Genomic DNA, 11,952 nt, shown 5'->3' on the forward strand with positions numbered 1-11,952 from the left:
ATTGCTCTCTTTTTTGCCTTTTGAGGCTCATCATGTTTTTATTTTTTCTTCTGATTGAACTGAGGCCGTGTTTCTCTCTCTCTCTCTCTCTCTCTCTCTCTCTCTCTCTCTCTCTCTCTCTGCTGCTTCTTTCACAGAACGCCTTCAACTCAGCAGCTTTTTCAAATTTGGGGCTTGCGACACTCAGCCAAAAGCCGCAAATTACCCCCCTCTAGCAGCAGCGAATTAGGAACAATTTTGTGTTAGCTATAAAAAAAAAGAGAGAGAGAGAGAGAGAGAGCGAGAGAGGCGAGGGGAAAATATAGCTTACACCAGGGACCACCAACAGAGGCAGCATGGGATGAACGGCTCGTGGGCCGACAGTTTGGGTGGCAGGGCGGTGCTCAAGCGGCCTCAGTGATCTTCACAGCAATCAATCCTATCATATCACATCTACACGGTGCAGCACAACATCCATTACAAACACAAAAGCCGGGATAAGTGGATTTATGTTGCTGTTACAGGATGTTTGCAGGCCTATGAATTGGCTTAACAGCTCCCTGAGCACACACAGACCTGCAGCAGTGATTACAAAAAAAAAAAGGCAGGCAGGCTTGTCCTCTCAGCACCCAGCCGTCTTCACTCCGGTGACACTTCAAAAAAAAAAAACGTATTAGGTGACTGAAAATTTCATTCTCTTCTTTTCTAGGAGGGTGGGATTTTTTGATTTCCCTCCTGCGATGCGGTTGGTCCTTCACTAATGTTAAAAAGGGTTTTTTTTCTTCTTGTTTCTGACAAAGCGTGAGGTTTGGCATGCCCACTTAATCTGCTTTCGTTGAGCCAATCCATGTTTTTCCCATTCTGGCACCCTGCTCTGCTCCCTTTTAAAATCCATTTCCAAGTTGTAATATGCCACTGCAGACGTTAGTGAGGGGAGAAAGTGCAGACGGAGAGAGGTGGAGAGGCAGGCTGCCAGCGTCGACCTGGCTTCTTTTCAAATGTCCCCATTGCCTGGTGAGGAAGGCGGACCACTTTGTCTTCATGTCGGGGTTACTGACTCTCATTAGGCCTCAGACCGTACCTCTGTAATAAGAGCCTGCACGGTTACAGTCTAAACCCGTCTGCGACACGCCGTGACCCAGATGTTAATTAAACTTCCTGCTTGCTCTTTTGATTAAATGACAGAAGGTTTAAAGTCTTTGTTTGTTCGGCTAATGGCTCTCATTTAAAGCAATAAGTGGGTTTTTTTGGGGTGGAGGGGGGGGGGGGGGCCTGCTGTGGGTGACATCACACTCACGCTGCGTTTGATGTGAGGCCGCTGAGAGGTGAACTAAATTTCCCCCCCGGTGGTTAAAACTCGTTGTACCTGCACATGGTGAACAAAGATCTAAAGCAGTGACCTCCAAGGATAAGAGATACAACCTGCAGTTCCCTGATTGACCACTAGAGGCCAAAAGCAAGTAAATCCCCATTAGGCTCCTTTTAAAAAATGCCAAGATAAACCACAGATAACATATTGTTAAAAGTCTGGTATTAAACATTTTCTCGCCTGTTTTTATTTCTTATTTTGACTTTATAAAGGATTCACTTTAATACGGCCGTTTTGGACGCCCCTGGGTTTGCCAGATATTAGAGCAGTTATCAGGTGAACAGGTGTTGCAGCGATGGAAGCGGGCAGTGGAACTGCTTCAGATAGAAGTGATTGTACCCGAGCTAAAAAGCCTCTGCATGTTTCTAATAAGCTCCAGCAGCAGAAAGCTGCTCAAACTAGGATCAATGTTGGAGATGAAACATGGAGAGAGGTTAGAACGCAGAAAGCTTTACAGACCCATGCAGAGCTGGCTAAACACTGAAGCTACAGTGTCTCTACATGCAGAGCTGGCTAAACACTGAAGCTACAGTGTCTCTACATGCAGAGCTGGCTAAACACTGAAGCTACAGTGTCTCTACATGCAGAGCTGGCTAAACACTGAAGCTACAGTGTCCACCACATGCAGAGCTGGCTAAACACTGAAGCTACAGTGTCCACCACATGCAGAGCTGGCTAAACACTGAAGCTACAGTGTCCACCACATGCTGAGCTGGCTAAACACTGAAGCTACAGTGTCCACCACATACAGAGCTGGCTAAACACTGAAGCTACAGTGTCCACTACATGCAGAGCTGGCTAAACACTGAAGCTACAGTGTCCACCACATGCAGAGCTGGCTAAACACTGAAGCTACAGTGTCCACCACATGCAGAGCTGGCTAAACACTGAAGCTACAGTGTCCACCACATGCAGAGCTGGCTAAACACTGAAGCTACAGTGTCCACCACATGCAGAGCTGTGTGAGAGGAGGGGGCGGAGCCAGACAGCTCTCTGTGATGATTAGTTTAGACTGCAGTATTCATTTTAAACACTAGGGGGCGGAGCTACAGACTGCTCCTTTAATGCAACATACCACATTATTTATCAGTTATTAGCATGAAAAGGCTCCAACAGCACGAATATCGCCCAGAGGTTCATAAAGTCACATTTTAAAGGTTCAGCACGATTTCATAACGATCATTTAAAAAACTTTTGAGACGGCAGTCAACAAACCACATGGATGACGTCACTGTGGCTGCGTCCATTATCCTCCGTGCAGGCAGGGTGAGGGCATAAGGTTGCCAGGCGGTGAACAGGCCTGCAACAGGAAAGGGGGGGAAAGTAACAGGAGGTGGAGGAGCGAGGGGGCGTAAAGACCGAGTGCCCACACAAGGGAAACACAGATTGGCTGCTCCAGAAACAGATGTTTTTTTTTTAAAGAGGAGGATCTATCTGCTGTGAGTTCTCAAACTCTGCTGCTGATTTGGTGAAGATGCCTCAAGGAGCGCTGCACTTCCTGCAGATCACGTCTGGCAGAAAGAAGCCTCGGTCTGCGGGTTAGAGGAGAATATCTCAGAGGGTTCGCATACTTTGGTTCATTTGGAAAATCACGAGAAAGCAACGTACAAGACGCGACGTCTTCAGAGACATTTTTAGTCCCCTTGCAGCATCTTTAGATCCTGTGATTGTTAACTGTTTGTTTTTCCTCATTCGGACATTTTCGTTCCTCCATCTTTGGTTTTTATTGTCCCCTCTGCCCCCAGCTGCAGATCTCTCCACTCTCTCTCTCTCTTTATTTTCTCCCACTCCCACTGAGCGCGTGGCTGAGGTGTGAGATCATTCTCCTTCTGGGTGGCTTTCCTGCTATATGTCACTGTCATCTGTTGGCACTGAGGCTCGAGGGGGGGTCCCCCGTTTCCAAAAAAACACACCGCACTCCGCTTCACCACCCGGAGAATAATAAATTCTTGGGCACGAGACTAGAGAAGGGTGCACCAGCGGAGCAGAGTGCGTTTTACTGGTCTTGGCAGAGTAACATATGGACCGGTGAGAGAGGGAGAGCAGGAGGAGGGAGGAGGGAGGAGGGGGGGGGGGCACAGCAGAAGAAGGGTGGAAGATTTATAATTGAATAACTCCCCGAAAGCAGGGCAGCGGGGGATCGACCCTGCCAGGAAAAGCAAACGCCAAGGAGCGAGCTCCGAGTGAGGCCTGGGGAAGTCGGCCCTTAAAGCCAGAGGAGAGAAAGATGTGTGAAAGGTGCGAGCTTTACGAAAGACATCTGACAAACCACAACGCCGACGTGATCACCATCACCCAGCGCTCGTTCTGAAACGGTCAACCTGGAAGGACGTCAGCGCCTCCGCAGCACTCGCCGTGGACGTTCCAGGCTACCTGCTGCGTTCACACATCAGGGCGAGCTAATGATGACGTCTTGATTTGAAAAATCGACCCCAGGAAATGTTCATGGATAACTGCTGGGAGAGCGTTTCAGATAGTGGCGGCCGCCACAGTGGAGGCTCCGCCCCCCCCTGGAAGGTTGGCGTGGGGAGTGGAGCGCAAACCGGTGTCTGAGCATCGAGGGGTCCTGGGTCAGAGCGGGGACGAGGGTGCTGGTGAAGAATCCTGCTGACTGGTCTGAACGTGTCGACCCCCGTCACACGTCTGGAGCAGAGGCGGCGAGATCAGACCGACTCTGAGTCACAGCGAGCGTTTTTTCAACCCACAAACTTTTAAAGTCAAATGAATAAAAAGCAGCAGGATGTCGGAGCAGCCGAGAATTTATTCCAAATGAAGCATTTCACACTTTTTGAAAAAAATACAGACGGATTGTTTTTTTTCTCTTTCTTTCCCAGAATGCATCTCTTCACTGCTCTGAGTTTGGGGTGTTTGCTGGAATGATGCGTTCACACTTGCAGAAAGCTACTGCTGCATGTGTGTGTGTTTACACACGCAGCTCACCTCGAAAAATCAGGGACATTTTTTTTTTTTTTTGCACGTGTGAAAAAAAGGTGTGTGTGCGTGAACGTTTGCGTGTGCGTGAACGTTTGCGTGTGCGTGAACGTTTGTGTGTGCGTGAACGTTTGTGTGTGCACTTCTCATATTCACGTCTGGTGTTGAAGTTTTTATTGCTGTTTGAATATGTTCATAACTTCCTTGTTTTAAAGTGCTCTAAAACGACCTTTGACCTCGGATCTATTTTCTCTTAAATCCTGAAGACTTTAAGACGTGTGTGTTTGATTTGTCTGCACACGGACGTCCGTCCATCATGACATCATGACGTCGCTGTCTGTAGTCAACTCTGAGACGTGTCTGACCACATCACGCAGCAAAGATAGATTTTTTTTTTTTGTTTTGTTGCAGGAATGTAAACTCTGCTAATCGTTGGAAGAGAAGCTTTGAGGAGACTTCATGAAGCTCGTCACACTCGATGACGCACAGAAGGAAAGAAGTGCTGGCAACTTTTACCTCCTTCATGGTGGAAAATGGATGTTCAAACACACACACACACACACACACACACACACACAAACCCCGGGTGTCTGACTTGCTTATTTTATCAGGTGCAAAGACTTCTCTCCCCCCCCCTCTAACCCCCCCTCCCTCCCTCCCCCGTCTGTCTGTCTGTGCAGCAGTTTGTCTGCTTCACTTTCTCCTCTTGAAGCATAAATAAAATCATTAGCTTCATTTTAAGCCACATTCAACTGTGTGTGTGTCTGTGTGTGTGTGTGTGTGTGTGTGTGTGTGTGCAGAAAAATGTCCCTCACAGGCACCTGTAAGACGTCAGCTCCTCCAAGCTGCAGCTTCAAACATGTTTTTTTTTGACAAATCTAAATCCAAAGCCAAACGTCCACGCGGGTCCGTATATTTGACTGTCCAATCAGATAAGCTGTAATAGCACGCACGCGCGCGCTGCGGCGTTTGATACGAATCTGATGTTTAACCGCAGCGGCGCTGTTTAAGATTAGCTCCACAAATATTAGACATTTGGTTTTGAACTTGAAGAAAGAGGAAACCTCAGGACAGATTGGATTAAATCTCAGCGTCAAACTCGGTGGGGGGGGGGGGGGGGGGGGGGGGGAGTCGGTGAAACGTGAAGCGCTCCATCAGGTACCAATCTGTTTGAGCGCGCGTGCCGCCCCCCGTCCAACACCCTCAGCCCGGTGATCCATCTACAGCAGAGAATTAAATAAATACATCCGTGCTCGGAAACCCGGAATGATTTGACTGCCGTCTTCCTGGCTGCAGAGCAGAACCGCGTCCTCTTAAACGACAGAGACAGAGAAAATAAATCCGATCATCGTGCATTAGAGGCTGCGAGGGAAACGGTGACATGATCCGATGTGTGTTTACTGGATGAAATCACGGAGAGAGGGCGAGCTTATTTGTTCAAGGTTTGAGGGCCGGGGATTAAAGTTTGATGCTGCAGAGTGTTTACGGGGACAAAGACAGATAAAGAGAAGTGTTTAGATTCCTCTCAGGGACGAATAAAGAGCAGAGACCTTTATGACGTCACTCTGCACAGAGGTGTGTAGTCAATGTGCTGCATGAACACCAAGGCCGCACAATAAGGGGGGGCACAGGGGGAACCCGTCCTGTAAAATACAACACTCTTTTATTTCACTCTTAAATACTCAGTTTGTTTATAAACTGCCCCGACACGCCGTCTCTCAGAGGAACACACACTCATTTATCTGTTGTTCTAAATCAGTGTGTTTTTAACTGGAGGGGTCGGGCGGCGTGGAGGGGTCGGGCGGCGTGCTCCTCGAAAAAAAATCCTGATAAAAGTCGACAAAGCACTTTTTCTAAACGTGTCGTCGTGTTACTTGTTTTGATCCGACTGAGCTTCAAACTTTTTCTTCATTGAAGAAATTAGTTAAAGAAATCAAACATGAGGGTCCCAGTTTCTCACAGGGGGGGGGGGGTCTTGAGCCCTGATAGGATTTGTACGGAGCTCCTGAAGTCCAGAGGGGTTAAAAACAACAACAACAACTCAGAGGAAACGCACAATGAACTGTATTTAGCTCCTACTGTTCTGATTGTCTTTGTTCGTCTATTAAAAGCACGACGGCGATGAGAATGAGAGGACGGCCTCAAAGAACAGACGTTTAAAGATCTCCTCCATGTTCCTCTGACATCTACAAACCCTCCAATCAGGAGAGAAGTCCGTCTGTCTGCTCCACTTTACAGAAGGACAGGCCGTAAAGGACGATCTCGATTAAGAACGATGAATCGAGGAAGTGAAATCGAGTTTTAAAAACAGATAATAAATAATGGAACAGACGGACGGAGACCAATCAGAGGCTTCAGAGTTCATGTTGATGAAATCTGTGTTTGTGTTCGTCTTTGTTTTTGTTTGTTTGAGTTCTGAATGAATTTAACTCTTAATGACGTCTGTGTATTTAAGACCATAAATATAAACGAGAGATAAATCTGTGAGACGTTCGGATGCTTCATCGACTTCTGACCGTATCAGAGCGATACGATAAAATATCTTTATTTCATTCAAACAGAAATAAAAATGTGAAGACATTTAAATCTGCTGCTTCAGAACCTGCTCGGTCAATAATCACACGTTTAGTATTAGAAATATATCTGAATGTATTTTTTGTGCTTTTTATGATTTTCGAGGATTTCTTTAAAAAATTTAATAAAATATTTAATTAAAAGAAAAATGTGGGACATATTTTTGTCTTTAATTCGTTTTTTTTTAAAAGGATCTAAAAAGAGAAATGTGTGTTTTTTATATCACACACACACACACACACACACCTGCTTTTCCCTCATTTTGCACCAAGCATGACATTTTTTTTAATAGATTTTTCGTTTCCTATTTTTTTTTAACGTTTTTTTTCTATTTTATTTTAAAGCTTTGAATATTAATTTCAAATTATTAAAACTTCGTCCTCGTGAATTTGTTTGATTTATTTTGACATTCAGTGAAAATAAAAATAATTTCATCCCTGGAAATATTCCGCGTCATGAATTATTTCTGAATTCTTTTACTTTGTCATTTTAATTTGATAAATGTTTATGTTTGTTGGTGTCATAGCCTTTACACATATTTTTGTTTTGATTAAATGAAGTTAAATCTGAACTCTGTTGGTTCTATTTGAAACAAGTTTTAAACAAGATAAAACCATCAGCGTGTTTTAGGGTTTAAATTCATCATAAACACACGAGGATGTTTGAAAAAAATAAATAATCCGAACGCGAAGATTTAAATATTCACTTTTATTTTACCCAAAAAGAAAAAAAGCATGAATCTCGTCTTTTAAATATTTGAACAAATGATATTAAAGATAAAAAAAAATCAGAAAGCTCGAAGTCTGTTTTTTAAGAGAATGAGAGAAAGTTTAAAAAAAATATTTACAACATTTCTTTGAAGCAGATCCATCAGATGTCTTCACTCAAACTGTCTCTGTTACCTGAGAAAATGTCCACCTCCTGCTCCACGGTCACTCGGTTACTCGTTGGTCGCAGTGCTGATGTGTTTGAGCAGCTCGGAGTCCCGCTGAGTCCGTAATTTGTGATACTCCTGCTGTAAACTGAGGAGGTGCGGGGACGCTGCGGGGTGGAAGAGCGCGGGGGAGGCGTAGGCCAAGCCGGAGGGGAGAGGAGGGGAGTACGCGGCACACTGAGCCGGGGAGAAGGCGTCGATGCCGGGCTGCGCCTGGAAGAACGCCTTGGCTGTGAGCGCGCTGCGGGAGAAGAAGCTGGAGAGCGCGGGCAGGAGGCTGCTGACAGGTGGGATGGTGGCGTGGCCGCACGGGGAGGGCGCGTGCTGGTGGAGGTAGGGGTAAATCTCCAGGCCGGGCAGCTGCAGCCCGTAGGCGGCGTGCGGGAAGCCGTGCAGTCCACTGGGCTCCAGGTGCTGCTCCTTCAGGGGGTCAAAGCGGAAATGCTGCCGCTTGAAGCGCTTCCTGCGCCGCAGAAAACTCCCGTTCTCAAACATGTCCGAGGAATTGGGATCCAGGGTCCAGTAGTTGCCCTTACCGGGATTCCCGGGCTCTCTGGGCATCTTTACGAAGCAGTCATTCAGAGACAGATTGTGCCGGATGGAGTTCTGCCAGGCGGGGAATTTCTCCCTGTAATACGCGAAGCGCTGGCTGATGAAGTCACAGATCTCGCTGAGGGTGAGCCGCTTCTTCGGACTCTGCAGGATGGCCATGGTGATCAGAGCTATGTAAGAGTAGGGAGGCTTCACGGACGCGGGACCTTTGCTGCTCGCTGGCGGGCAGGTCGATGCCGGACTGAAGGAGTCCCTCTCCGTGCTCAGGCTGCTGCAGGTCTCAGTGCTGCGCTCGTGCTCATCCAAAGGTAAGATCTGCTCCTCCGCGCTGTCCCTGAATCCTTCCCCCACCACGTCGATAACAACATCCTCCATGATGTCCAAACCCAATGTCATAGTAGAAGTGCGCGGGTGAAGCCAACACCACCTGCCAACAGGTGGGGGAGTGACAGCTCGGTTTGGAATCGCGATCAACAGATTTTTACGCACGAATCATCTCCATTCACAAAAAAAGTAAAAACCAAAACACATCCGCCTCCAGCTCTGACGGAAGTTTACTCTCCAAACCGCAGCTGATCCACACTTGTTTCCTTTATTTTTGTTCCTTTAGAGCTCAAAGCGGCGGTCAGCAGGCGGCCGTGCGTAACGCGTAAAAGTGTGTGCGTCCTCTGTGATGTCCAGCATCATCTGTAATCTCCGCTGCGTTCCTGCGGGTCGAGTGGATGTGATGTCACGTCGAGGCACCAGGAAGAAGATCCTGACCAATGAAAACGCCGCAAAGGGTACCAAGCAGGCCCAGATACCAGCCTCCTCGCGCGCTCTCATCATCTGCGCAGCTGTGCCAAGACGACGAGGACTTTACAGATCCATTCATGAAAATATCCGAGAGAGGGGCAGCAGAGGAACAGGAGGGCTTTTTTTGTGTGTTTTTTTTTTTTAAAGGAAAACTCACTCTTTAATTGTGGATGAGGATTTTAAATTAAATTAAAAAATTAAAAAAAAGAATAAATGAAGAAATATTTTGGTTACATGATTAAAAATACATTTAACTTTTTTTGGGCCGATCCTGCACTTTACGTTATTAATTTGAATATCAATTATTAAAGAAAATGTTTATCACCCCTTAAAGCAGAGTTATCTTAAATAAAGATATTACACACATTCAGTTGAAATCGTTGGGACCTAAAGTTGTTAAAAATCTTCTTTTTTTCCTCATTACAGCAAAGAATCAAATCTACAAACTTTCCCCGCGGCAGCGCTGATGTAAATATAAATAAAGGAATATAAACAGGACGTTAATTCTAGAGTGAGTTCAGAGACACTTTGGGGACATCAGATCACCATCCTGAGTTTAAACACTGAGGGGAAAATCCCCCCAAACACCTCTGTACGTGAGGCGGGGATTTACGCGTTAATCCGCGCGGAGGCTCCTGCAGCCGCTCTTTACGCACACTTCAAGCACAATTACACGTTTTCAGAAACTCAACAGAGGATAAAACTGGAATGACTGATACTGTTGTGCAGCTGAAAACAATAATTTGTTGCATGCATGCACGCACGCGGGCTGCTTTGATTAACGTCTTTTTGAAATGTACAGTCTCGTGCTTCTAAAAGACGCGAATATGGATAAATGTGAGCATGTGTGAGATGGAGCAGGAATAATATTTGATGTGTATAACCTGAGAGAAATCCACACCCTCTGTTCTGCTGACAGAAATCCTCCGTAACCCCGTCAGATTATCTTCTTTAATAATGGGCAGCTGAAGGCAGAGAGCTGATATCGGGATGAAAGTGGCAGATTTTCACTCCTCAGACATAAAAGGCGCGCGAGGAGAGGAGGGCGCTTTTGGTATTGTTGGGAGGCCTCTGGTTGTTTGTGTTTAATGATGGAGCCCTTTGTTGGGGATTCCCACATTTCCTGCCTCTAATCGTATTGATACCTCGGGGCAGAGGGGGACCGGGTCCGGACTGGGTGGGCTATACGGTACCAGCAAAGCTGCAGATGATTTTGCAAATTCATCACGCATGTCCTCAGATTGGAAACAGGCCCGCGCGCGCTGTGTGGTTCCAATAAGGCGAGAGGAGCAGGAGCGTCAAATCTTTGCAAGAGCTGAAGGTATGGCACAGAGCTTTACATCTTACACACACACACACAAACCTGCAGGGCTCGTGAGGACACACACACACACACACACACACACACACACACACACCAGGGCAGCACATCCTCAGTCACATGGTGTCCTGCTCACTGAGTGTTTCCTCATGTTGAATTCACTGATTTTTTTATTTCTGCTGATTTTTTTTAAAGCACCCTATCATAAAAGCTACGCAACATTAACCGTGTGGCTCAGTTTGAGGCGTTTTTTTTTCTTCATGTATGTTCATAAAAAAAAAATAAAAAAAAAAGGACAGAATGCAGCAACAACAGGGGCTTTTACCCTGCAGACGCATTACGCACATGTCTTAACAGGAAACAAATGTGCTCCGAACAAAAACGAGCATTGTAGGGATCTCGTTTGTCCTGTATATCAGCTGAAGAGGTGGGAGAACAGTGGGGGTGGGGGTGGGGGGTGGGGGGTGGAATAACATCATTTGGCACAGCCTGAACCGGCCTGCGGGATCTTCTTGGATCAGTCTGGATAGACGGGGTCTGGGTCAGACGCAGAGGTTTAGATGAAGCTGTTCACGGTGCTACTTCAGTTGAAATGTTTTCTTATCTCAGTGGAGGGGGGGAGGGGGAGAGGGGGGGGGGGGGGGGGGGGAGAATAAGAAGCGAAAGTTGAGGCCCGTTCACATGATTCAGAGAGTGATGAAAAAGAGCGCGCGTGTTTCTCATTGCGAGCGGCTGAGCCTGCTTCAAAGAGAGAGAGGATGTTTTCACATCATCTCTCATCTTGATTCTCTTAAAAATCTTGGCAGCGCGGTGGACAATAATATAACGTGTAATTTAAGGTATCATGAATCATAAGTGAAACAAAGTACGCAGAGGTGCTGCTGAGCCAAACGAACATCTGACACACACACACACACACACACACACACACACACACACACACACACACGGTTTAGAGAAGGATGGACTACATGTGTAAATTTCACGAGTTGAACTTTGGCCATTAACGCGATATTTACGAGCTGACAAACGGCTCTATAACATGAAGTAAGTGATGCAACCTGTTCTCTGCATCCCATCATCTCATCGTGCCGTCTGTCCCGGACTGCTCTCCTCACTGTGTTGTTTGTGGAGCTATTTATTTGTGAGGAATGATGACAATACTGGAAGAAGAAGAAGAAGAAGACCCGTCAATCACAGGACGGCGCCACTCTGACTCAGTGGCGACACCTGGTGGTGGAAAACGGAAACGCAGCTCACGGCTAACATCGCTGAAGCGTGATAAGCAAACATTTTAGTTAAAATAAATAATAACAACGTCTTTGTAAGGGGACATTTGAAGATTGCAGAGGACAGGAGCATTTTCCCATTAAAAATATGTTAATAGCTTAATTTTAAATTAAGCAAAATTAACAAAAAAAAAAAAAAAGAGCCAGAAATCCAACTAAACTTCTTCAAAGCTGAACATTAATACTCACAACAAGACTGAGGTAATAG

At 46.2% G+C, this 11,952-nt stretch overlaps 1 protein-coding gene across 2 annotated transcripts; it reads right to left on the reverse strand.

The window, feature by feature from the left end:
• Positions 1 to 7,162: 7,162 nt before the first annotated feature.
• foxd7 (forkhead box D7) lies at positions 7,163 to 11,573 on the reverse strand. Of its 2 annotated transcripts, none has more exons than XM_079366314.1 (2): positions 11,517 to 11,573; positions 7,163 to 8,766 (listed from the first exon to the last, which is right to left on the reverse strand). In XM_079366314.1, the coding sequence occupies exon 2, from the start codon at positions 8,733 to 8,735 to the stop codon at positions 7,794 to 7,796; it is 942 nt and encodes a 313-aa protein (XP_079222440.1). In that variant the 5' UTR covers positions 8,736 to 8,766; positions 11,517 to 11,573; the 3' UTR covers positions 7,163 to 7,793. The 2 variants fall into 2 exon arrangements, with proteins under 2 accessions (XP_079222440.1, XP_079222439.1); XM_079366313.1 differs by having other exon boundaries at positions 7,163 to 11,033; positions 11,517 to 11,536.
• Between the last annotated feature and the right edge of the window lie 379 nt (positions 11,574 to 11,952).

The sequence above is a fragment of the Symphodus melops genome (genome assembly GCF_947650265.1).
Source record: "Symphodus melops genome assembly, chromosome: 17".
Taxonomy (NCBI): domain Eukaryota; kingdom Metazoa; phylum Chordata; class Actinopteri; order Labriformes; family Labridae; genus Symphodus; species Symphodus melops.

Coding starts and splice junctions, on each gene's coding strand:
- foxd7 (XM_079366314.1), bottom strand. CDS start 8,735: ATGACATTGGGTTTGGACATCATGGAGGATGTTGTTATCGACGTGGTG.